This window comes from Pocillopora damicornis, chromosome 9 (assembly GCF_964200805.1).
Source record: "Pocillopora damicornis chromosome 9, jaPocDami1.2, whole genome shotgun sequence".
Taxonomy (NCBI): Eukaryota; Metazoa; Cnidaria; class Anthozoa; order Scleractinia; family Pocilloporidae; genus Pocillopora; species Pocillopora damicornis.
In genome coordinates, this window is record NC_142678.1 from 20,701,999 (window position 1) to 20,729,038 (window position 27,040).

General features: G+C 39.5%; 1 protein-coding gene and 1 pseudogene across 1 annotated transcript; one reads left to right on the forward strand and one right to left on the reverse strand.

The window, feature by feature from the left end:
* Positions 1–2: 2 nt before the first annotated feature.
* LOC113666628 (uncharacterized) lies at positions 3–26,765 on the reverse strand. Its single transcript, XM_027182419.2, has 31 exons — positions 26,587–26,765; positions 21,017–22,817; positions 20,223–20,342; positions 19,165–19,293; positions 18,580–18,711; positions 17,852–18,010; positions 17,036–17,158; positions 16,672–16,793; positions 15,231–15,407; positions 14,583–14,732; positions 13,618–14,189; positions 13,002–13,237; positions 11,994–12,572; positions 11,057–11,296; positions 10,035–10,556; positions 9,553–9,678; positions 8,991–9,122; positions 8,240–8,362; positions 7,739–7,858; positions 7,057–7,185; positions 6,820–6,942; positions 6,253–6,378; positions 5,727–5,846; positions 3,745–3,872; positions 3,322–3,392; positions 3,079–3,221; positions 2,310–2,435; positions 1,943–1,972; positions 1,342–1,441; positions 628–897; positions 3–484 (listed from the first exon to the last, which is right to left on the reverse strand). The coding sequence occupies exons 2-30, from the start codon at positions 22,794–22,796 to the stop codon at positions 630–632; spliced, it is 6,906 nt and encodes a 2,301-aa protein (XP_027038220.2). The 5' UTR covers positions 22,797–22,817; positions 26,587–26,765; the 3' UTR covers positions 3–484; positions 628–629.
* LOC149040602 (uncharacterized) lies at positions 23,599–24,409 on the forward strand (annotated as a pseudogene).
* Positions 26,766–27,040: the final 275 nt, after the last annotated feature.

A 27,040-nucleotide genomic window follows, 5' to 3' on the forward strand; every position in this document is an offset into this window, starting at 1 on the left:
TATACTTTTTCTTAGTTTATTTAGCTACAAATTAAGCATACATTGAGGAAGTATTGGTGTAGACTGTAGTGAAAAAAAAACACCAATTTAGAGTAAATGAAAACCATCAGCTTTCTATCTTTGAACGTTGTAATAAACTAAGTTATTAAGTGCTATCAGATTTTCCTAAGCACCGATCGGCGCAAAAGTTGCGTCACCCAGTAACGCAGTCTTTTTCTTAAGAAATCAGTGCTCCTAGGCCTTTCTCAGGAATATATTTTGATCCGGAACTTTGCCAGCGGGAGTAATAAAGAAACGTGATTTAACACGCGCCAAAATGAAAATTATACGACACAAATACTGTTAAGATCTTGAGGGCTGTGGTTACAACTTTACGTTTGATTACTGTGATTGCTTCATGCCTGGGAAGTGAGGGAAGACCACGGTATGAATGGTCTGTAGCATTCTCCTTGCTTGATAAGAACCCAAAGGAAATCTTGTTTCGCTGAGGAGAAGTAGACAAACAAGAATTTATTGAAGGGGACAAGAATTCTGGAGGGAAAACTCCCAAACGACTCATCTTTGCAATAATAAGCCAAAAAAGAGAGGAATCCGATGTGCCTACGATTTCAGTTTAATTAACTGTACCTTTACTGCGCATGATCCCTCTGCAGCCCTGGATTGTCGTAGTAAGGGAAGCTCTCTCGGGTTCCCGTGGGTTGCGGGTCTGGGTAGTCGTAGTCCCCACTTGTGCGGGATTGCGGGCTCAGGCTCGCGTACATTTGCCGAGATTGAAGCTCATAGGAGCCTGTTCTTTTGCTGTCTTCCTTAGAATTCTCAGGGAAAGTGACACCCGAATTAACGGAGCGTGTAGTGAAGCTCGTGTTGTTTTTATCCTCAAGATCTGCTTCGTACCGTCTGAAATTTATGAAATAATACGATGTTAGCCAGTCCACACACAGACAAAATGACACAGTACCGGACTTTTTCTTTGAAGCGCAAACAACAATTGCTGTTCCTCCTGGATGGGAAGAGGGTGTTTCATCGCACCTACCCCTCCGCTAACCCAACATTATACCTAACAGTTAACTGTTGTTGGGTAAGGGAAGTGGTAGGAGCGCAGTTGCTCACTGACATTGATCAAAAACCGCAACGACTACACCTTTTCTTAGGGTCTTATTACATCTTTCGCCATTTAATGCGTGCAGATTCTGTGATCACCAGCTGTATTTGCCACGCATTTTCAGGGATCGCGTTGATACCGCAAAGCTCGCAAAAAACTCTTGCGTTTCACGTATAAACAATAGAATAAAATGTATGCACTCATGGTTGTGGACAATCCAATTGCAAATGACTTACTTATTATATCGGAGGTGGAAGAATAATCCAACAATGAGGAGGAGGACTACAACGCCGAAGAAAGCGCCAAATATGATTCCAAGTTTCTTATTCTTGTTGTCATCTGTGGAAATATAAATGTAGAGTCCCAACGATATTATATGTAAAACATGTCATTCGCAAACTGCATCTCACAGATCGAGCTTGTCGTGATTTCTGCGGCCTATATACCCTCGTCAAGTTTCCTTCCCGGTTCACCCTCTAAATTTGTTTTCTAGGATAGAGAAACGTACTTTATGTATGAGTAACGCATCCAACATGAGAACACAGAATGTTCAAATTATGTCTATTTCGGGTTGGAGCCTCATTTGGCCAACCTATCGCGTTTCCATTAAAACTACGAGCAAGAGCTTTACACAGTGTTATCGTTTGCATTGAATTGAAGGTTTATATCTACCGAAACTAGCAAAGTCTGTGCGGATATAAATGTTTATTCTAAAGATGACTTTTGTTCGAATGGTTTATGAGCCATCAGTCACCAACAAAACTGTGCACCTAACTGTGCAAGAAAAATGTATCAGCTAGGACAAACCATTCTAAAATCGCCACAAACATGAAAACACACCTGGGTCATCTGCAGGTTCCGGAGAATATTCTAAAAAAAAAATAGAAAGTTGTTGAGCTTTATTCATTTTTATTTTGCAGTAATTTAAGGTGGCTTGGTGTTTATCATTTAATTTTACAAACTTTACGAGGACATTAATGTGCTGACTGCAATCGGGTTCAAAATGAAACAAAAAAACAATGAAATCTACAGTACTCGTACTGAAGTTGTAGGCATACAGAGCTAAGCAGCGACGATTGACAGATTTCACTAAGTGTGGTAATATCGACCAAAGGAAATAAGAGTGATAGCCTCGTCCCATTAAAGAATTAGAGTTTAACTTATAGTGAACTGTCTTGCTCTCCATTAAATTTGGTTTCAACCTCACCACAATTCTTTACTCCGTCTCCGCTGTATTTCTCCTTACACCTGCATTCAAATGAGCCTGGTTTGTTGATGCATGTGGCATGGATATGGCAATTATGCGTTGCTTTGTCATCACATTCATTGAAATCTGATATAAAAAGGAGAAAAGTAACATAGCTTATTTTTATCACATGAGGCGACGCTTAAAAGACATTTTGAATAGTGAAGCAAATGCTCAATCGACATCAGTCACACATGTGCGCAAAACATGGGTAAACGTTTGTAAAATGCCGCGTTTTCCGTGAATTCAATCTTCGTTTTCCGTACGGTGAACGCTAGTTTTTTTTTGCCGTGTTACTGTATTACCAAAACGAAAAGACACTGAAAACCTAGCGAGTTAATTTTTGGAAACAGCTACATATCAAAACTTTGCTTTTAGTCTATCCTTCTCTGTCAGTGCCTACTGAGCCTGAAAAGGCTAGTACTCTTTCATCAGCAATCTCTCGCCAATAACAACCCTCGGCTTGAACTTGTTTTTCGCTGGCGATCTGGGTCGGCCAAATACAACACAGTTTTCAGTAACAACCGCTTAAAGCTCTTTTAGAAGAAAATCCTAATAATGATCATGAAAGAAACGCAAGTAATATCCAGTATATAATTAAAATGTTTTCAGATCCATGATTCCCCGGTTTGACCGTAGTTAACATAATATACCCGTGGCAGTATGTGAGTCCCACAAATGCTTTCCGAGGTCATTTTTATAGGATAAAACGCAAGAACCCTGAACCAACCTCCGACTGCAGCGTTCGATGGATTGTAACTCATATTTCCCATCTCCCCTGATGTGGGCAAGTCACTTTTCAGAGCGTCTGGTGTTACATCCGTCGCATCATCAGCAAAAGTAAGGTCAACATCGGCGAGAACACTTCCTTTCCTAACATAAGTCAGATCATTGTGTGCCTTAGTATTTTGTGAGGCAATTTAGACACACTGAAAGGCAGTCGCAAGTTAGAAGTGGGACTATCCATACTAACCTGAATCTTTTGACTTTAGCTTTTACAAATTTTTTGGTGAACCTGCTTTTGCGCCTGTAGTAGTCGTCTATCTGCGAGGGAAATAGAAAAAGCTGATGATTGGACGCATAGATTACCATTATTGTTGTCATTTTGATATTCATTTTAATGTGATCGAGTCAAAAAGAAGGCCACGCGAAGAAAGCTTTAATCGCTATCATTCTAAAAAGCTAACTCCCAGATATGTACTATGCTATCGCAATGTTGCCCAATCACATCTGGGGTCTGGACTCTGTTGAGACCGTAACGTCACTGAGAAGAACTTTGTAGGGACAACGAGAAGACATAAAATCACCCAGGAACTTAGATAAGAATCACCTATCCTCTAGGAGTTGATCTCCGCGGGTTCAGAGCGGAGGGTGAACAGAAATCACATTTTCTAACCTGTAGCTCGACTCTCCTGGCCAGTACACCAAATGCGACTGTTTCAGGATTTCCCAGGTCTTCCTGCCACACAACTGTCTTGGTGTTCACTCGAATCAATGTCACAACAAAAACAAATACACGTACATCTGACAAAGAAACGAAATCGAAAATGTTTTCCAACAGTGTGAAAAGTCTTAATCTGTTCTACGCAGAGTAGCATTCTCTGAAAATTTCATTAAGATGATAAAAGAAGACACGCACACAGGGAATCTTTCACGTATCATGTTTTGGAGCTCTGGGTTTTTCCTTTTTTTCCGTACATTAAACCTCAAAGTAGAAGAGAGGCAATTTTGACGGAGTAGGTACTCGGGTGGACGAATTTAAACACTCCGTGTTGTAACTATCTCTTCTTTTTCGATTTTTTTTTCAATCATAGTTTGGCAAAACTTAAACAACTCAAAGAGACATAGTTTGACGCTACTCTGGTTTGCAGATTTAATGAACGTAACCGAAGAAGTTACGATTCATTGACCCAACGTTTCGACACTCCTGTCTAGTGCCTTCATCAGGGGTGATCTAAACGTTGCAACAAGAGGTCCTTTTATATGATCACTAATTAGCGGCCTTTTTTCTGACGAGGTGTAAATAGGCGTCAGGAAGCAAACCGCCATCGTCACGATTTAAAGGAGCGTGGGCGGAGTTAATATGCCAAGCCTCCAAACAAAGGCGCTGATGGTAACGCCGATTAGTGGTGATAATTTTAGAATTATCCCACCCAATTGTATGGTTGGTTAGGCATGTGTGCTCCGATAAAGCTGAATTTTCCTTTTTGCAAAGAAAAACCGCTTTTTGGTGCTCTTTTAACCGTGTACCGAACTGATGTTTGGTCTGTCCGATGTATTCGTTGTCACAGTCATTGCAAGGAATAGAATAAATGGCGTCGGTTCGTTGTTCTTTCGTGACAGGATCCTTAGGTTTGGCGAAAATATGCCCCAAAGTCTGAAAAGGTTTTTGAGCAACTTTAACGTTGTGGCTATTCAAAATTCTCTTGATGGGTCCCGTAACACCCTGTATGTAAGGAATAACAGCAAAACCAGTCACTGGTTCCCTTTCATCAAGAGCGTTACTATTTGTAACTGGTTTTTGGCAGTTACGGAGAAAAGTTTTTGTATAGCCATTTGCCTTTAGGACATTGGCAACATATTTCCTCTCCTCAGCCTTCGAATCGAGTGAAGATGGTAGACAGTCAGCCCTCCTAAGTAAAGTTTTGGCTACAGACCTTTTAAGGTAAATAGGGTGGTGAGAATCGAAACGTGTCGAAACGTTGGGTCTATGAATCGTAACTTCTTCGGTTACATTCATTAAATCTGCAAACCAGAGTAGCGTCAAACTATGTCTGATTGTCCACCTGGTTGCCGTGTGAACTTTAATATAACTCAAAGAGATTTCTTCAACTTAGATAGCTTAAATAGGAAAGCTTCAACAGAAATCAGATAGCATCTTCATAACCATATTTTGCGAGGTAGTTAAATTGGTATTTACGCCTCTCAGACTTCTGTGTCTACTATCTTTTCTTTTACTTTTCTTTTACTTTTCTTTCTTCTTTTTTTTCTTTTTTTCATGTTCTCTTTTTGAAGACTGGGGGGATCTTTTTAAGCACTCTTACTTTTCAAGTGGAGTTCCTCGGTGTTCAAATAAGTGTCAGAATAGGACGTCTTGTTTGTTTTTATTTGCCAAATGTACTATTTTTTCAGTTTGTTTGTTGCCTGTCGATAAGTATTACTCAAATCATTTTCCCACTCATCTTTGACAAATTGAGGCGCGAATAAAGGGCTTTCGGTGGTTCAAGTCGAGTTGCTAGCAATTTCCGAGGTCAGCTTTCGAGCCTAAACAGTTTTAATGAAGAGTTGAATGTGTGATTGTAAGTCGTAATATTTCCGCATTTTATAGAAACTAAGTTACAAAGGCATTACAAGTCACTCATAAGAGTTTTCTCTCACCTTTACATTCGCCATCAGAATAAAATGTCGGAGGCGGGCACACACATTGGAATGTGCCAGGCTGGTTGGTACAGACACCAGCATTGCAAGGTGTGCTGCTGGCGGTACACTCGTTAACATCTGAAATGTAAGAGTTTTTGGTATCATTAAACAAAAAATTAAATTACAAAGAGGATGGTGACTCTCTCTGTACCTGCGTGACTTACGTGACTTGAAGCGAGGTTCTGCGTGAATCGTTCGTGTGTGCGAATGTTATACCTACGATGTTTCATCCGAAGCACTTAAGGTTCATGTTTTCGCCTTCTCTAAAAATAATCCAACTTGGGGAATAATGTCTTATCTAAGACGAGAAACTCATATGGTGGAGACAACGAAATAACGCAATGCCCTAAATGATGGAATCGCCTCAGGTGCGTAGAGCATGCGCACTTACTTTGCCTCGGTGTCTTGTTACACGACAGGCAAATTACGCATGCGCACTTATCTTATGATGACTTTTCTACGACGCAGAATAATAATTCTATACCTGAGCAGGTCTTGTTGTCAGATTCAAGGGTGAAACCATCATCACAGGAACACGTGAAAGATCCATTACTGTTCTCACAAACTTGGTCGCAGTTGTTAAGGCTGGGAGTATCACACTCATTCACGTCTGTATTGATAATAACAACAAAAACTGACGAAATTTCCCGAGGAGAGGATTCTCTTTCATAAAGATTACATATTAGTAAATTATTTTGGACCAGGGTCGGCATAAGGCACGTGATCTACTGGAAAGAAGCATCCAAAACAGACAACAGATTTAATGGATTTTACATGTCAATCTGGTTTGAAATAGGGAAGGTGTCGTTTCAAGAGTGTGGTTTGAAGTAGAAGGTTTCAGGTCTGGAATAGAAAATGGATAATCGAAAAATTTTTGAAATAGGGTAAAGTGAGTCTTAAAAACGAGTACTATGCATCCCCACATAATATTTTGAGAGTATACCCTATGAAAAATTCGTTAAGATTGTTCTAGGATATTGAGGAGAAGGAACTTAGGAGAGAAAGACGGATGAGTTCAGCCATAAAATAGCCAAGAAAAAATATACTTTACCTCTGCAAGATTTCATATCTCCGGCTAAGGCGTATCCCGGGTAACATCCACATGTAAAGCTACCGTTAGTATTGAGACACTTGACGCTACAGCCATGGTTTCCCATCATGCACTCGTTGATATCTAGCAACGGACACCGACACAACGTTAGTTAATTGCTCTTTACGCTTAAGTTGCTTAGAGGCGTGTAATCGTTACGATCGCAGATTTACGTCTTTGCAATCAATTTGCTGTTACCTTCACACGTCTTTCTATCAGCTGTGAGATTGTAACCAGCATTGCAAAAACACGTGATCTCTCCTGTTCTGTTCACGCAGGTATCGGAGCAGCCGCCGTTTGTTGCGTCACATGCGCTGGCCTCTGCCACTGTGAATGTAATGAAACAAAATTAGGGAGAGCATATTACACGGGCGCGCGTGGATACGAGTTTATCCTCGAGTGTATATAGTACATGTATCTCTCAAGAGTGAGTGAACAAGTGAGAGGCGTCATCAATAAGAGAAAATAAATTCGTATCCACATGAGGACATGCGATGTACTGTTATATTGGTTGCATATTTCTATAAATCACAGACAATTTTGAAACATGTCTTGAGAGCGCCGAACGCAGGGATTAAGTGGACGTAAAATCAGCTTAAAAAGATGAAAAATTAATTCAACTTCTGACAAAAACAATGTAGGCGGAAGATCGGAGAAGATGCTTTTAGATCTTGATAGTTCACGGCGGAATAGTAAAAAGGAGATGATAAATTTTCTTGCTTGCTTGTCAAATAGAACACGATAAACGTGTTTCTAAATAGGAGTGCGAGTTTAATTTCGTAATGCGGGCATCCGACAACTTCATGAATGCCTGGAATAAAAAGGGACACCATTTAAGCTTCTTTTACAAGCAATTCTACATCGCAAAAGATCTCTCTACCTTTGCACGTGACGTTATCCGCATTCAGTTCAAAACCAGGCGGGCATTTGCAGATGTAGGATCCAATGCGATTGTCGCACATGTGTTCACAATTATGGCTGCCCTCGCATTCGTTTATATCTAAAAAGAAGAAAATGACTTTCGGTCAAGTACATTTTCAAGGATCAAACAAAGTTAGGAAAACTGTGTGGAATTAAAAACATTCTTTCACCGAAAAACTATGGTTTGCGCCTACCCCACCCTCGCGCCCACCCACCAACATTTTTTAAGGTCTCTTGTTGAATTTTCCCAATACCCACTGAAAACAAGGTGAACACAACAGAAAAACGCAAGACAATGACCCGTCCACGGGTCAAACCCAGACTTCTCTCTCTGAAATCCGGCGCGCAAACCATTGGGCCCATCGTCCCTTAAAGTGCATGACGGACCTGCGAGCAATCAATCGCAATTCTTTTCAGTATTGACTTTAACTGAGATGTTCGTATTCGTTGAGATACATACCATCACAGGTTTGGTTATCAGCGGCAAGTTTGAATCCATCTAGACAGGAACATTCAAAGGATCCTGGCTTGTTATGACATATGTGAGAGCACTGTGCCACACCGTTAGTGCACTCATCAATATCTGCAGGAGAAGGGATTCGCATTAATATAGTTATTATCACAACAGCAATTATTGTATGCATTTTAAATATTCATTCTATTTCAATTTTAATTGATGAGTTGTTCTATAACTATGTGTTGAGAATCAACCGATATGTGTTCCTTTGGAGAGAGGAGTGCAATTACAACTTACTTTCACATCGTTATTATTTATCGTCATTCATTCATTCATTCATTCATTCATTCATTCATTCATTCATGCATTCACAAACATTATTACTCTTTTAGTCGTTAAATGCCAAAATCCATCGTCGGTTAGAATATTTTTAACCTCTCTAGGATATCTAGTCGTTCCCTATGTGTTTTCTTTCTTGTTTTTACTCTTGTTTCGCTCTCTGGTTCTTTCCTTCTTCTCTTCTTTATTATCGATAAAGATTCTTCTTCTCATCCGTCGTCCCTCCGCATGCTCATTGTTCTTAATCCTTCCAGTTTTCTTTTTCTTCTATTCCTTTTTATTTTCTTTTTTCCTTTCTGGCCTTTTTCCTTCATTGTTAACCTGGTCGTTCTTTAGTTCTTATCAGAAAAAGGCAACACTTAGATGTTTAAGTGTTACTCATTTCTAAGTTAACCACCACTGCAATTCACCGTACCTGTACAGTTTTTCATTGGATCACCTTCAAAGCCAGGGTGACACGTACAGTTATATGCACCTGGTAAGTTGGTGCATAATGCATTCTCCGAACAGTTGTTAAGGTTGCCTGCATCTTGGCATTCGTTTATATCTAAAGAATACAATCACAGTTACTCCGTTTGTTTTAGCACTTCATTTACGGAATTGTAGATGCGAATTTCGGTGGAGAAAGTAGCAGTGCCAGCGGTGGTGTAAAAAACTTTCCCAATTTCAGAAACAAGTTAAGTTTTAAGCATATCGAAAAGAACGTTTTGAAAAAGGCCACAATCGTACTCATGGATCCAAGTGATTTTAAGCAATGAAATTTTTTCAGCAATAATTTCAAATGTCTTGGAAATTTTTCATACTTTATAGAGACCGCATTGCTCAAATTCGATACCACTGCAAGAAAAGTGAAATGATTAGCGAGTTCTCGATTGAAAAAAGACTTAACCTGTTGCAGCGATATGTGCCAGAAGCCATCTTGCATAGGGTTTAATAGTGTTTCTTTGAATTGAACTTTTAATTGAAATTGAAAATACCTTCGCAGATTCTTCCTTCCTCACGTGATGTATAACCTTGTTTGCATTCACATCTAAAACTGCCAAACGTATTCACACAGGTCTGGTTGCACTGGCTTAGACTTTCATTTGCACATTCGTCAAATTCTAAAAATAAACAAAGAAAAAAGCAAACTGATCAAAACTATAACGAATGAGTAAAAAAAGGAAAGCTATCTAAGGATGTGTGGTAAATTCATTTTATTGCATTCAGCAAAGGAGAGTTTTTGGACAAGCCATTGTATTGTTAGGGGTGGATGGTGGACAGTTACGAGTTGAACCTGACTAGGTGCAATTAAGATGATATTTGAACAACTTTTTGATCTTAATTTAATCCAAATGAGCCTTCTCTACGGAATTTTTGCTGACGTAAATTTTCCGAACCCTAACCCATTTACGATACATCAAAGTCCTTTCTCAGTTTAACCTGAATGGCAAAAACAAAGAAAAAAAACACCTCTTACCGAAGCAGTCTTCACCATCGCCGGTTAAACCTGGAGGACAGGGCCCACATTTAAACCCGAATGGGTTCCTTGTGGTATTGCATGTCACGTTATCGGCGCAGGGATCATCTGCACATGCGTCAAGTACCTCCATCTCACAGAAGTCACCCTCGAATTCATCACTGCAGTTACATCCCACAATGCGAAAGGCGCCAGTGTCATCTCCAACAAACTCCGTGAAGTCGCAAGTTCCATTGTTCTCACACCTACACATGTTGATTACAACAGGATGAACAGATGTGTCATTTTTGGAGTCCGTGGCAACAAATTCTAACGTGATGTTAGACGCATTGACAGGCGTCCAAACGAAATGGCCGACGTTTTCTGAAGCGTTAAAAGTGAAAGATGCCCCCTCAGGTAGTTCTTCAACCTCCAGCGTGACGTCATCGTTGTCAGTATCGAACACGCTTAGGTTAAATTTCGTCATCTGATTCACAGTTACGCTGATTTCAACTGGTCCTGTAATATTCGGAGGAGTGTTTTCTGGAAGAGAAAAAAAAAGTGTTTCATTTGCTTTAGTATTGATCTTCTCCACCATAGCAACCTTCCAAGAAAATAGATCCAACCCCCCACCCCTCCCCCACCCGCTCTCGCCCCATTGGTTGGTCTAAGAAAGGGGTAAGAAGACCAAAACTTCCCCCTCCCTCCCTCCCTTCTTTTTTGACACCACTAACAGCATGTCATTCGAAGCTTAAAGCTTATTGATCAGATAGAAAATTCTTCCCGAATGTTGTAAGGGGACACCTCTGCAAAAGTAATTTTTCATCGTAGGTAAGGGCAAAGAGTGACTTGCGTTTTTGAAACAATTTCTCCTATCCCTTCCAATCCTTTAGATCCTCCTTATTTCCTCTTCCACAGTATTGAAAAATAAAGCTGGAATGCATTCAAGTTTGAATTACTCCCAGTCTTTATAAGCTTGAGGATAAGAAATTATACATTATTAAAATAATGACATTTCCTTTTTTTTCTTGTTTTCTTATTACCTAATTCTGCTTTGGCAGCCTCGGCTTCTTCTTCAAATCCTTTGGTCTCCTGTCCAAGCTCTTTGTTACCAGTTTGCATCACATCAAAGATGCATTCTCTGTTGTCCCCACAGATCGCTCTGATCTCATCCGTAACAGCAGACAGGTTCAAGAAGGCAGGAACAAACATGTCGTCAAACGACACATTCTGCAGTGTACAGTTGGAGGATACAAATAATCTTTCGTCATGTGGAACAACCCCTGATGGCAACAAGAAGGAGAAACACAAAATAATGAGTAAGCATTAATCATGATCAGAGGTTATTCTCAGCTTGACAAAAATTGTGTTTGGATTCTTTGAGGGTCTCAATGAGGTAGTGGCTTTTACGACTAACAGTTAAAATTTTGGGCATTTTTCGGCTAACGGTTAATATAAGTTCATTTTTATGGCCCCATTGAGACCCTCCTTCCATAACATTTGTAATTTTTGCTTTATAAGAGTGGACAATTTCTAGAGTTGCATGCAATTAACTGTTAAGTCTATTTTTGTGCTGTAATTAGTTCTAGTTCGTTATTTAATCTATTAATACTTGGCATTTTCATAGACGTGAGGGTGAAAAAAACGATCATTCTGAGATAAAACGGAACGAAGATGTAAAAAGTAGAAAATAAAACTTGTTCTCGTTTTTTATCGTCAACCCTTAATATCGACCAGTTTTACTTCATATCTTTGAACTCGTAACGCTCACCAAAGACTTCCCTTTCAATTTAATTTCACAACATTTTCTTGGTGATCCTTGTTGCTCAGTTCTCTTTGTGATCACAGAAGGTGTAAATATTTATGGCTCAAATTTAATTTTACTATGTAAGAAAAAAAACAAACAAACAAACCATGATTTTCATGGTGTGAATAACAGAAATGTTTTCCCTACGCCGTTCATGTAAACGTTAGACTTACATTGTTGTCCCAAAGAAAATATCTCTTGCTCTGTAGAATTACTCGGTATCATAGTACCATTGGGATATATCAGTTCATCTGTCTTGTCGCCATTGAAATTTCCCAGCAGTCCCTCGGTTTTGTTCATCATATCGCTTGGCGCTTTGACACTCAGTTGAAGAAGTTCTAAGCCTGGGGACACCTCGATCGAAAGGCCTGACGGGAACGATATGATAGCAGTTTTGTTGTTGATGGTACTTCTCTCGATCGACATTCCTGTGAAATCTTTACCCTCGTCAAAATCAGCAATGGTGAAATTCTTACAGGAACCGTCCATTCCTGTGATGGTAAAGCTGAGGTTGCCAGGGACAGAGTCGTCAAACACAATCTGCCCTTTGTCACTGTCTTTGGTTTTGAAAGCGAGAGCCGATATGACAGTCGCGTTACTCAGTCCTCCCTCGGTCGTTGTTGGCCTTTTTGTCCTGGCGTGAAGGTGAAGCGAACGATCCCGCGTCCGAACCAATACATAATCTCCGAGGCCGTTGAAGGTGTACTGAAAGCCGTCAAGCGTAAGCAAGTGCGGGTCTCCCCAGAAGCTAACTGGAATGAAGAATTTAAAATAATTGTTACGCTGGTCAAAATTAGGTGAGTCCAATTATGGAGCTCTGATACATTTTCACTAAGACAAGATGAAAAACATCTTTCTGTCATTTTTTCCTGAATCCCTTGATGCATGATGCATGCAAAACTTAGAGGAAATAAGTTAAACAATTTAACAAACTCAAAACTACAAGGCTTGCACTAAATATCTAAACGTTAAAATTGTAAATGATTAAAAAGTGTCCAACATATCTCATGTTTCTCGTGTTATTTTATCTTCCAAATTTTCCTCTGCTTTGGTTTAATCGAATTGAACTATAACAGCCTTTGTGCAACCTGAATTTCCCTTGAATATGGTTTAGTGTGCATAGCTTAGATGAAAATTCTGATCAGTCATTTGTGATTCATTTATGCTCAAAACATCCCTACCGATAATAATTCGTAGCCAAGGAATTCGGGGACGGCGTGGTCGGCATGGTCTCCGACGACAGCCGCCCGCCAATCGACTGCACGAGCACCGCTGCGGAAATTCGGGGGCACTGGCAGCGGTAGTCAGCGGTCGCTTCTCGTAAAACAAATTGCATAGTGACTCTCCTTCGCCGCAGCAAACCTCAAACGGTTCGATGTCACCTTTCTGCCTCATGGCTCGATTGCGAAAATGATATCTGAGAAATTAAAAAATGAAAAGAAAACATGACTTACACTGTGTCTTTTGAAAACAAGTCGTTACTATGGCCTGAGGGGGACTGGAGGATTGTAGCTGTGTCACAAGAACATAAATCTGATACTTCCACCCCCTTCCCCCACCCCTCCCACCCTGGGCTCTGTAGTATTCTTGCGGGTGCAAGGAGATGCAGGGATGCGAGATCAGAAATCTTGCAATATAGGATGAAGATTTTAAGATGTGGAACAAGTACGCAGAATAAAATAACTTCCTCTGGAATTTCACTGATCAACGGAAAAATCTCTCTGAATTGTCCTGACTAAACTGGGTCCATTTTTATCATGCCTTTCTGTTTTAAATTCAGTCATATAATTTACAAACCTGTAAGCTCTTCCAGCTTGAGGCGGCTTTGAAACAAACGCACCTCTTCCACTTCTTCTTCCTCTTTCTCCACGAGCGAGATAACAGCACTGATGACTCGCACCGAACTCCCTTGTGGGAAATCTAAGCTCGTAACAGTCAATTCTTGCACCACGACTGCCAGCAGATGAGCTCATTCTCCTGTAACGGTTGTCCTGGCGCGCAGATCTAAAAGTTGCGGAACAGTCGGTCAGTTCTTCAAGCCAGTCTTCGGGGTCAGGCTCTTCATTATACCAGTTCATACACTTCTGTTCGTTTGTTAACTCTATAGGCTCATCTGGGGCATTTAAAGATTTGCAGAATGTCCCACGAGTTTTAATTCCGTCGACATCGAATTCTTTAGAATCGATCTGGAAGATATTTTCACCAAAGGAGTCTTCGTCCTCAAAGCTGTACTTTTTGTCCTTCGTAGCGTAACCAACAGCGCACTTTCGTCGTAGCCTTCGATTCCAGTTCATTCCACCGTCTTCGTAACTGTAGATAACGTACGAGGAGGTTCCATTGGTGATGAGAACAGCCTGATAAGAGCTTTCCTGAAGAAGAATGTTTAAAGTATCGTAAATGCACGCGATCACAAGTAACAATGTTTTAAATTCAAAAATATGGTGTAGAAAAAAACTTAATTACAACTGGAATTATTTTCCGCCTGGATTGGTGTACGCAAACTGAGGTCCTTTTAAACTCTGCAAAATGAAAGACTTTAAATACATTCTTCATACAGAAGAGCACGAATAACAGTTAGGGTTTTGGTACGTTTTATCTCAAGATCATGATCGTGTCAAAAGAAAAATCCCTTTGCAAAGCTGTATAACACTATATTGGGTTCGGATAATTGTGTTTTAAACAACGGGCCTAAGCTGGATTATTTCCTGCACATAAATTGAAACTTTTCTATTTTAAAACAAAACAGCTATCATGATAATTACCTCATTGGTGTATGGATTGAAGCGATACGAAAAAAATCCAAACCGTGCGAAAGGTGAAACTCTCTCCCAGGTTACCACCAACATCCATGTTGCGTTGAACTCGGTAAGCCCTGAGCAGTTTTTCAGCAGAGCCGAGGTATTGTCCAGTTGCTGCAAAATTCCCAACAATAAAAAGTTAAAATTCATTATTAAAATTCTGCAGGGGAATAGAGAAGATCTTTTAATAGGGGAGAGCGGAAAGCGTTGTTCTACACTCGCGTTTTCAAGGAATTTAGGAACATACCAGGATGTCTTATTAACTGTTTGCAACTGATTTTTTTAGACCAGAAAGACAAGTTCGCGTGCATCCTTAGGATCCCACTTAACTATGCACAATACTATTGGTTTATAGAGACAGTAATGGTTGGAAGTTAAGCCAATCCACTTTGGAGTGTCAGCCCTTTGCATCAATCGACGTAACGCCAAAAGGATTTTTCACTCTGAATCAAGGCCTTAACTAGGCAACATCCAGCAACAAAACATTTTTTTTCAGATCCTAATAATTTTGCTTGTTTGTTAGGTGGCGTTTGTGATATAGTAAGACATCTCAATGTAAACGTATGTAACATACCTACAGCTTTAGCTTTTCGTTTACCTACAAGACATTACCTCTCTGAATTCCGATGTGCTGCGGTCCACAACTTGGTAAGTGATACTTGTAGTTAAGGTAACTATATCTGTATTGGCCCAAAATACAGCAATGACATTCTTTTTCAGGCTGGTCAGCCTCTTCGGTTCAGAACGGTAATAGCGCTTGCCAATAGAAATTAAGCCATTATGGTAAATCTGCCCAAAACAAAATTTACGATAAAAATTATCAGTTCACATCGTCTCTTTTTAAAAAAAATACTTCGAAGTTGTACACATAAAATACGTGGACACAATCAACCTTTGTTCCTTAAAAGAGTGGAACAGATTTGCTTCAAAAATTGAGGAAAAGCGGTAGGTGCTGGCAACGTTTAAGTTTTGGTATCAGAATATTACGAGCATTTATTAATTTACATGTGACCTACGCCTCGTTGGATAAAAAAGACATGCATAAGATAGGTATCACGCGATAGGCCCCGTCCAGAAGCTTATTGTTCAAAGGCATCTGAGCGAAAGCTTATACACGAGGAAAAAATGATTATATTCAGTGAGCATAACTTAAATTAAATTCTTTGTTCGGTAGTTTGTAGTTTCTAAAAGCCACTGGGTCGAGAGGTCAATGTGTGCGCTCTGATTGAGTCTTTCTATTGCTTAATTGAGAAAACTTTTTCGAGAGAGGCACTGTTAGATAATATAAATCTCTCGGTGCCGTCTCCCTCAGGAGCATAAATAAATAAAATTTGTGTGATGAATATAACATGCGATGGACTTGTATCACAACCAGGAGGAGTAGCATTACTTCTAGAAACAACATGCTGCAGAAACAAGTATCAGCTCCTGTGGTATGCACCATTAAACTCACGGGCCGGCTTTACTTTTATTCACTTTTGAGGTTGAATGATAACGCCCTTTATAATCCACCCACGAACTTTCGCGCGTTGCTATCGGCTACTTTACGTCACGTGGTACAAAATCGCCCGACAATTATCACGTAATATATAACCCCCGTTTACGTTGATGCTTATCCTTCGACCATTTTCATTGAAAAGAAACAAAGCCAGCGCCAGAGTTTCACTTTGAACTCGTTTTGTAGAGTCCAGTGATAGTTGAATTTATAAAGCTGATCTCAAATGCTGCTACGGAAGCAAAAGAAAGTCAGCAAATTTGCTGTCAACTCGCGATATGAAAATTACTTGAAAGGTTATGAAATAAAGTATAATAAAGTATAATAAGCCGCAGACAATATCAGCCGACATACCAGCCGGCAGAAGGGGTTTATTTACTAATTAACCTTAAGCTTGAGTCGAGACTCTTCAATAGTTCTGAAACATGGCAAACTAAATAACAGTACTCTTCCCTGTTTATGTCTATAACACTACAGTTTTCACTGACTAATCAAAGAAATAATAAATAGATTAGGGTGATATCATTTTACATAACTAAATATTACACCCATACTCACATAAATGTTCTTGTACAGTTCACCAAAGAAAGGGAATCCGCTGGCCACCTCGATATGGGTTGGAACACGACGATATCTGATCGGCTGAACCCATATCAATATAACGATGATGAATCGCTTAGCTTTAAAGGAAACCAAAAGAAGTTGTTGCGTAAGGTAAATAACAATTTCAAATACATTATTCTCCGCTTCTTGTTTCGATGACCGGTATAGGATAAACTAGGGCAGCTTTCAGTGTGAGTCACCGCCGTATAAAGAGTTTACCTCTCGCTTATCTTTGAGAGCTGTTACAACTTTTTGTATTCTCCCCACATATGTTTCACCAAATAACTTGCATTTAAACAGTGGAATTAATAATTTGTACCTCTACATCTGCCATTTCTTTTCTCGAAACCAGGAAAACAACGGCAGTTAGCTCCACCAATGGTGTTGATGCACTCAGAGTTCAAAGGGCATATCGCATTGCCTCTGGCACATTCGTCGATATCTGCAACGGGATAAAACAACAAAAAGTTTTACTGCAACAAGGAGATAAAGTAAATATATTTTAATCTTTTTTGGGACTTAAAATCTCTGGAAGGAGTTCATTGCTCAGATCGTCCGTATTTCAATGCTGCTCTTTAGTTGCACTGAGCCCGAAGAGTCTCCATGAGGAGTTGAACTTCGGGCCCCAGTATTCGGGAGCGTGGATAACGCTATCTACTGGATAAATCTCTATCCGGGGATAGCACAGTACGTTATGTTAGAAATCATCCGCTCATTAGCGATTTATCCCTCGGATCGAGTTATCCGGCCTTTATCAAGCTGGGCCCTGATCTTAGGATTTCACGGTTCAATGATGAGCTACAGGTAACGCTTTGTTTAGCCATATGTGACTTGGGTCCTGCATATTACTAGAATCAGCAAAGGTGAGACGTCATGTTTATAGATAGAATATGAAAGATGTTAAATTTTGATTGAGGTAAAGATGTAAAGAAATATGTTTTTGAGTTGTCTCGAGCGTAGAACAAGGAAGTGTCTCAGCAAGTCTCCACGAGAAATCGAAGTTCAAACTTCCGCACTCGAACTCTGTGTTTGGATGCCCTACAACTGAGCTGCAGAAAAAAAATCCCTTGTGAGTGATGCTATTGTTAGACGTTCAAATGGGGGTTTTACTTTAGAGATCAAGCAAAGGACTCACCTGTACAATTAAACAGAACTTTCGGATTCACACTATTGTTGTAAACAGCCTCAAAACCTGGTCGACAGTTGCACTCAAATCCTGGATATTTGTTCTCGCACTCTGCGTTTTTATCAATCCTATGGCAAACATGGCGATCCTCTTCACATTCGTTAATGTCTGGAAGAAGAAAAATAAATTTTATGGAGTTATCACACAGATTCAAAGCTTTGCGTCTCCATTTAATGGAGCTTATTTCCATACAAAAATCATGGATTCTCATTATGATATAGCTGAGCTGAATGTTGCAGATTCAAAGACACTTCATTTCATCTTACATGCAGCTAGTCTACTGAATTCTTTGCCAATTTTTTTCCGTATCCATAAAATTCTTTTTATTCTGTTTTCTCTGTTTTTCCGGTGATAAAATTTGAACTGAAACTATTAACAGTCCTAGTTAAAAATATAGAAAACCGTATGTTTTGCGTAGACATTTAGGAGCCCACAAGCCTATGTTTCAACGTTGAATATTTCCCTCTGGATGTAATATAAGAACACACAGAATAAACATCCAGCAGAAGTACACCAGTGACGAACTCAACGCACACGCCTAGTGTGAATATTCAAAACCGAGTGAGGCCAACACTGCGTGTGCCGGTGCGCATACCCTCACCACCCCAACCCCCCAAACCAATTTTGTCACTAGTTAATCATACTGAGGAGATTATTAGCCACTGATCGCAACTTACCTTTGCATCTTTTTTTACGATCGTCATATTTGTATCCATCTGGACATCTACAGTAGTAAGATCCTGGGGTATTTATGCATTCTGCATTGTAGAAGCAACTGTTGTCATAAAACTTCTCACACTCGTCAAAATCTGTGGAAATTCAACATAATTTCTACTCGCATTTTATTATAGCCAAAGGGACGTTAACTTTATTTTTTTTTAATTTCTATTATTTATTTTTTTAAATTCTCTGTATGCATTTTATTGCTGTTTCGATAACCGAGTGGTATGACTGGTAAAACTAATCATTTTTTCAGAGCAACAATGATAATTCTAATTGAAATAGAAGAGAGACCTACCTCCTTGAAGATACAATGTTAAAACCTGCGAAGGATTATGTTTCGAATGTCACAGACGTAGCCAAACTTACAGCGCATGCGTATTCCTCGTACCTCATCCAATAGGTAATAATGACGCTCCTCCGCTCCTCCTTCCTCCCCCACTCCTCCCCCCTTACCCATTTCAGCTCTTTCGCCTAAATGGTCGCTCTATATCAAAATGATACATACAACTACGGAAGAGAACACATCTGAACTATCATACCGTCACAAGTGTTATTGTCGGCATTGTGGCGAAATCCTTTTGCGCACCGGCATTCATATGAACCAAGAAGGTTTTTGCATTCGGCATTGTCTGGGCATGTGAAACAACCCTCTTTGCATTCGTCTATGTCTGAAAAGTAAATAGTTTGGATTTGTTAACATCACCAAGGGCATTTCCATTAGGGAACAAATTTGCTCTGGTTGCTCTAAACGGAAGTATAGCAATGGACGTTTCAATTTAGACTGGTTGGATTAGCTGACACAAGGAACGAGATTAACCCATAATCTGCAGTTTCTTATCCTTTCGTGGTAAAAAATATTACATAACAATGCTTTGACGTGTTATTTACTGAAAGATAATCTTATTACCACCCCCTCCCTTCAATTTCCGTTGCACCCCTCTCCCTCTCATCCCCCAAACCGAGCCCGACGTTAGATACCAACATTTGGTATATACCACACAAGCGAAAAGTGCTTTTCGCGCGCGCTGATTGGCTGGCTCGGAAGTGGATAATAATTGCTATTCACCTCCAAACAGCCGATGAGACAAAATCGCGAGTCAAGATTAAATTTCCGACCATATCTCATTATATTAAAAGAAATAAACTTATAGCGGAGCTCGCAGAGCGTAGCCCCATAATTATACAAAATAATAGTAACCCATCAAGCCGAAAAAATTTGGATGTACGACCGTGCGACCGTACAAGGTGCTACTTTTGACATGCATGGTCAACTGTACCGCGGGCACGCCAACGCCTCGGCTTTGTTCAGTTGTCCAGTGGTCAGTTCACTGGGCTCCGAGTCGGACGACCCGGGTTCTAGTCCTAGCATGGGGTTAGGTGTTGTGCCCTTGAGACGTGCGGGGAAAAAATGCGCGCTCCGCTTTTAGGCTTGGCTAAATCTATATATTATTTTGGTATCTGTGTGGTATATACTAGGACAATTATCCACCTCAGTGTCGGTGAAAGTGGTGGATATTTACCGCACGGCTTCGCAGCTTGGTAAATATCCACCATTATTCACCTCCATTTTGGTAAATAATTGTTAATTATAGCTTACCAGCACAGTATCTTCCACGATATCCATTTTTGGGACAGTGGCACTCGTATGTTCCAGGAAGGTTAACGCACTGCGAATGGGAAGGACAACGGTCTGAGTTTTGGCGGCACTCGTTTATGTCTGTTTGAAAAGCAAACAAGTGAAACAGGAATTAGACAAAACATGCTTAATTTATAGCGAAAGAAACTAGACGTGTGGTGTTTACAAAAAAAGATAAGCCAAAAACCCTTTGTTGTTGACGTAGAACTTAGAATGAAGAAAAGGAAGTCTCCTCCCAGCACAAATAAAATAAAAAATAACTAAAATTCTAACCATGGTTGGTGTTCCTATCTACAATCCAAACTGTATACCCTATTGTGGGACGCGGGGAGCATGATAGGCTAATACTCGGCAGTGTGTAGTGGTATATTAATCTTGCATTACAAAGGGTAAAGCAATTTTAATAATTATTCAAAGAGATCTCCATTTTAGAGGAATTGTTTGCATCGACATGTCTGCATCTCTGTTTGGATTGAAAACTTTAGTACCCAAGGTCTCTGAACTAATTTTCCTCATCAATTTCCATACAGCTCTTACGGGGTCAGTTAAAAATTTGTTTTTTTTTTATCCAACAAATCCGCTTAACTGTTGTTTTCTTTTTTTCATCCTTATAACTTGTCTGTGATGCCATGTATAAATATGGCAAGAAGAGTTACAAAAGTATAAAAAAAAAGGAGAAGTTTCAATTGGACTATTTTGTTGATAACTGAAGGCAAACTTGTAACTATCTAGAATTATTTTAGATTAAATGTTACCTGTCTTCTTAAGATAGATGATATGCTTGATGATCCAAACCAGAGAGTGACGGAATATAACAAAGCTGTACATGGGATCATCGCCGCGTAACTGAAACAAGTGCTCCAATTCAAAGAAATGATATTTTCGGACTATTTCCAAGATGTCTGACGAGTAGGTTAAGCCATTGAGAGAAAAAAAGTAGCGAATATCGAGGTGCAGAATTTCGATGATAAATCGCTCAATTGTGAATGTGTAGACGGTGGTAACGTGCACGGCATTGATCTGGCACACAAACGCCAAGGTCTTGTTGCTTAGTACTTCATTTAAGTCCAGCACAGATTGTCTAGTCTTAGTAAGGAAGGAATCAAGTTGACACATAGACAGATACGAAATCGGAACTTGAATGTCGAGAGAATTCACCAAAAAGTGCTGGCTTACGCCTAACATCTGACTCATGGCTTCAAACGTGCGAATTATCAGCAGTTTGCGAATCACCACGTGAAATTCTTGAACGGTTAGATTATAGGACAATTCAGCTTCGGTTTTATTGAGTTTGTCTGCGACTTCAGCCAGGGTCATATTTAAATTGTTTGCGTAACGTACTAAAGTGTATCTTGCGCAGAGGACCTCAATCCTGAGGGGACTCAGGTCATGAAAGATGATCTCAGTCAAATTGAAAAACTCAATCAGGACTTCAGCGGTGACATTGTGCGACATCAATATTTTCCGTACCTCACGTTTAGCCTCCTCCATCGCCTCTCTATTAAGTTCAAAAACGTTTTTCCTCGTCTTCACGATGAACGTTACAAGTTGTGGATACAATTTATAATCGTAAAACTTCATAACTGTCTTATTCAACAACTCTGCAAACTCTTGTAAGGTTATTTTTAAGAGATCCAAGTCTCTCGGGGTCACGTCTATCAGAAATGCAGTTAGGTAATGTAAGTTCATTGGAATTTTAGAACGGACCAGATCCAATACAGTTGTCATATTATTCAGGTCATCCTTAATTTTGCTCACCCAAACATCCAACGAGTGCCGCACCATATGGATTCTCATTTGAAGCCCACTGACATAATCTTGACCTAGCACCGCAATCTTTATCAAGCGAAGAAAGGAGTAGTGTCTCACTTCATCTGCATCAGGCACAGCCAGGATGGTCCCGAGTTCTTCCGCGGTCCGGTTGAGAAATTCAAAAGCTGACAAACTGATTTGCAAAACCCTAGAAAGATACTCAACGTTGTCGTTATTTACGAAAAGCAAGAACAGCTTCAGAATGGGTGTTGTATCCAAGCTCACTTCCCGTATCGAGGCTAGTTCTTCCAGCGTTTCATTCCCTTTGACTCCCAAAGTGTTGAAGGTTTTTTGCCAGGTAAAAATTCTTCGTAAAACAGTCTCCACCTCAAAGACAAACACACCTTGGACAACATCCTCGAATGTGATATCTTTAAACTGAGATGTATTTAGCAGAAACAGAGCGACCTCGGGCAGTGTGAATTCCAAGTATGCCAAGCATCCCGTAGAGATATTATACATAGATGCAATCTCTTCTTTCGACGAGCTGTTGGCGCGCTTGCTGAGGAGGGCCAAAATGGTCCCTGGCTTAGAGCTGTTCGTGTAGCTGTGATATTCGTAGACTGTTTTGTTCTCCAGCTCAGTAAGGTTAAAGCTCATCCTGCATTCTAAACTTGGAGCAATGTATTCCGTTGCTTTTACTTCCATATATCCCAGGAAAAATAGCAGACACCAAAGAATGCCCTTGGCAATGAGACCGCTCGTGTTTGGAACTCCTCCCATAATTAGGCAGTCCCTACGAACCTTCGCAAAAAATATTTCAATTCAACACTTGATCAAAATATTTAATTGAGTATTTTGGTGAAACTTTCATGGACTCATTCTATGAGATTTGTCAGTTTTAACTGAACGTAAAATACCTACCCCTGGACACCGATCAAATATGAGGTTTACTAGATCCACGAGCTTAACACCGAAAAAAAGTTTTATCAGAAAAATATCTTGATATATCTGGAGCTATATAATGTGACGATTAAACATAGCATAAAATTTTGATCTGAGGAGATAGGTTTGGGGAAAAATTATCAAAACTTATCAAGGAACATATTTATAGAGATGACCAACCTTGAAGTTGGAGCAAACGTGGAACCAGTCACGTGATACAAATAGTTATCAAGAACAATTTACTTGCACCCTGGCATTAGTAAAACAATTTCATAGAGACAATTTACATGCCCTAAGGCGATGGAAACAATATTTTTCCGCAGTAATTCTACAATTTTTCCATACGACAGTGCTGTTAGTTACCGCTGTTTGCGGTCCGGAATTGTCTGATTTGTTACCTGTTACGCATGGCGTGCCTCAGGGCAGCATATTAGGCCCTTTGTTATTTCTTATTTATATGAATGATTTGCCGACTGCCATCAAGCATTCGGAGGTAGCCCTATACGCTGATGACGCAGTGCTAAATTGCTATGACTCAAACCCAGCTGGTCTGGAGTGCGCCCTGAATGCCGACTTGAATGCTATTGCTAGCTGGTTAAATGATAACAAACTTACTCCTAATGTTGATAAGACCAAAGCTATGCTTATTGGTGGTGATTCCAAGCTTCGCAAGTTAAACAGTCTCTCGGTTTTTGTTCTTGGCAATCAACTTGATAGTGTTAAAAGCTTTAAGTATTTCGGGGCTGTATTATCCTCCAACTTTACGTGGACCGAACATGTGGAACATGTGATATCTAAAGTGAACCAGAGATTAGGTCTTTTGCGTAGAATTAAGCATTTGTTGCCGTATAACGCAAGACTTCTTTATTACAAAAGCCTTGTCCTTCCCATCCTTGATTATGCTGATATGGTATGGGGTGATAAGGATAACGCTGTCTTAATTAATGAACAGTCTGCAGGTGTTGCAAAATAAGGCGGCAAACTTGTTTTAGATAAACCATTGTACTCTTCCGCAACCGATGCTCTCAATCAGCTCGGCTAGTCAAATTTAAAACAACGCAGGCACTTCCATCGCTGCTTGTATGTTTATAAATGCGTGAATGGAATTACATCTCACAAATTGGAATTATCTAGAAACAGCTATGTACATAGATACAGCGCTCGTTGCAAAGATCATCTTAGACTTCCACTAGTTAAACGGAACTGGGGTAAACAAAGAACCTGTTATCATGCCTTTAAAGACTGGAATGCCTTGGACAGTGACTTGAAGAACTCTGGCACTATATGTCAGTTTAGGAATAATTTTTTAAAATCTTTTAATCTATAGCTTACTTTTGTACTTTTTTCAATATCTGCAATTTTTATTTACTTTGAACAATTTAATGTTATTTTGGATTAGGACCTCTGTAGATCACCTACGGATGAGAGAGCTTCCTGTTTAAATATCATAATTATTGTTAGAGCGGTGCATCACTACTGAAAGAACTAGCGCGTGGGTAACCTCAAAAATCATAAATGGTTGACTTTAAAATGCATTAGGTTGTATAATTTGCAACAGTTTGAAATTCAATAAACTGATCACCGAAGGAGGTAAGTAATATTGGCCGAAGAAGCGTTAATTAGGCATCAATGCTGAAGACATACAGGCGCCCAAGCGGATAAGATGAGGTATAAAAATAGATTTTTCTTAGTTAACCTTTTCAATTTAGCACTTCTATAATTTTTTTCTCAGTTTTAAAGAAAGCTCATTCTTCTTTTTACCCCGAGGCCATTGCTTGCTGAAAAAAAGCACTTTGCGACCCCTTGCGTATCAATCTATCAATTAGAGATCACTGTTTCCCAACAAAATCACGAGCATCAAGAGTAGCGTAGCCTATTCCGAACTATTTATTTATTTCGTTCTATCTTTAAAAATCATGGCCTCTAAACAAAAACAATTCATACACAAACAATATTGAAACAACTCTGCATATTATGTTGGAAGTTCGTGTCACTTCCAGATGTGCGGGAAGAAAGTGGCTTAAAGGTCACGCTAGTGAGCAGAAGTTCTCTGCTTTTTAATACGAAGTAAGCCACGACATGAATTAAACGCTACTTCAAGTGGTAAAAACATTGGTAAATGTTGGACATGTATAGTTCTAGAAACAGGTCTTTTAAAGCAATGTTTACAAAAGAATTTTCTTTCTGCTCTGATGAGTGACGCATAATCATGCTATAAGACGCATAAGATTTTAAAGGCGAAAGTTCAAGAATGCCGTGGACAAAGCTTTGTTTTTTCGTTGCCAAAACAAAACCACGACTGGTCCAAAAAGGAAATGTTACTCAAGAGTGAAATTTGGTGTCGAGACCCCCGGCATTTCTACCTTGAGAGCATTAAAGGTCACTTTTAAAAATCACAAAGCTAAAATCTATAATACACTTGAGTCTCCTTTATAATCGATCACATCATTAAAATTTTTTCCATCAATATATATGCAACTGAGCGTAAATGAAAGTTTCTCGAACTGGTAATCTAAATGAAATTAAAAGTTGTACGTGTTGAACTATGTATATGTTCGTGGATAATGCCAGCTAACTCCTTTAAAATGCGACTGAACATCATCAATTACGAAATGTTCGCAACATCCCAAACGTAAACAAGTACTGTGTTACTTTCTTCCTGAATCTTCTTTTAGCTTTAATTAAATATTTGGAAACTACGGAAATAACTGAAACAAAGCTTCGAGAGTTCAACAAAGCTCCCAAAAAACACCTCAGACTAACTAAGTCACGGTTTTCATAACTTGTAAACTGCAGCTAAAATTTTTAAAGAAGGTCGTTTACAAAGCGAGACAATCTTATCCAATGAATCTTCGCCATCCTAGCCCCTTTTAGATTTGCTCTTCTCATTTTGAAGTTTTTGTATTTTCCTAAACTGACTCTTTGTTGTCCTGCGGAAATGACGATCGAGAAACAGCGTGACGTGGGTGTTTAGGGAAACTACTAAAACTATTAAGGCTCTGTTAATTCTTTTCTTAAATATAAAATACAGAAGTCGATTGGATTCAAGAAATGAATCATGAAAGTGTACGTTTTTTTAACTTTTACCGAATGAATTCGAAAGTGCATTCTATACAGTAGCAACAATCTGTTGTAAACACCCACAGGGCAATATCACAGAACGAATTCCTTTGCATCCAACTGCGCAAAAAAATTAAAACCAACCCTGATCTCAATATTAACTCTGCCGCCTCATCAGAAGAAATTATTGAGTTAAGAAATAATTGTCGAGTCCATTTATTTCTCTCTAGGCATGATTCAAGTTATAGCGCCACAAAACGGCAGATTCAAAGCACTGCCCTTGCATTTACATGTTAGACAAAGCGAGACCTAGCTTCCTTTGATTGAAGGTATCATAGCCATCACTGAGGTTTCCTCTCACTTTATATACTATGATACTGAAAATGTCCTTGCGTGGTTTGTGGGATCGTAGTATTCTTAGAAAACGTTTGAAATTTTCAAGAATGGAGAAATACAATCAACAATACCATTATCAGCCATATGAATTTGGAGTGTTTCTTTTGCTGCAGATAACGAAAATATCGCTCAATGTGACCTCAAAAAAATGAAAATTGTGCAGTAAACCTACCGTTAGTATAGGGATGTACGGTGTTGTGAGGCTGTTGACTGCTTTGCTGTCCGGAGCCGGTGAGCAAAGAAAGTCAAAGCAAGGACGCGTCTCTCAGTGAGAATGAAACAATGCTACCTTGATTGTTGATGATAAATGAAAACTGCTAACTAAGATCCACTCAACCATTAAAAAAATTTCTTTTATTTTCCGCCATTGAGGCATGCCTCCTAAACCTTTTGTTTAATTCAAACGGTATTGGACATGAAAAACTATGTTTGAAAATACTCAAAAGAAACACTTTTCCTCTCTATCTGCAAAGAATTTTATTCTTAAAAATTATCACAAATTTTCTTTTAAGTCTTGTTCTAAACACAAGCTTAATGTTTTGCGATGCATCAAATACATGCTTGTGGGTGCTTTGTTTTTTAATCAGTGTCGTCACCTCAAATTGAATTGCGCGTTTACCACAACG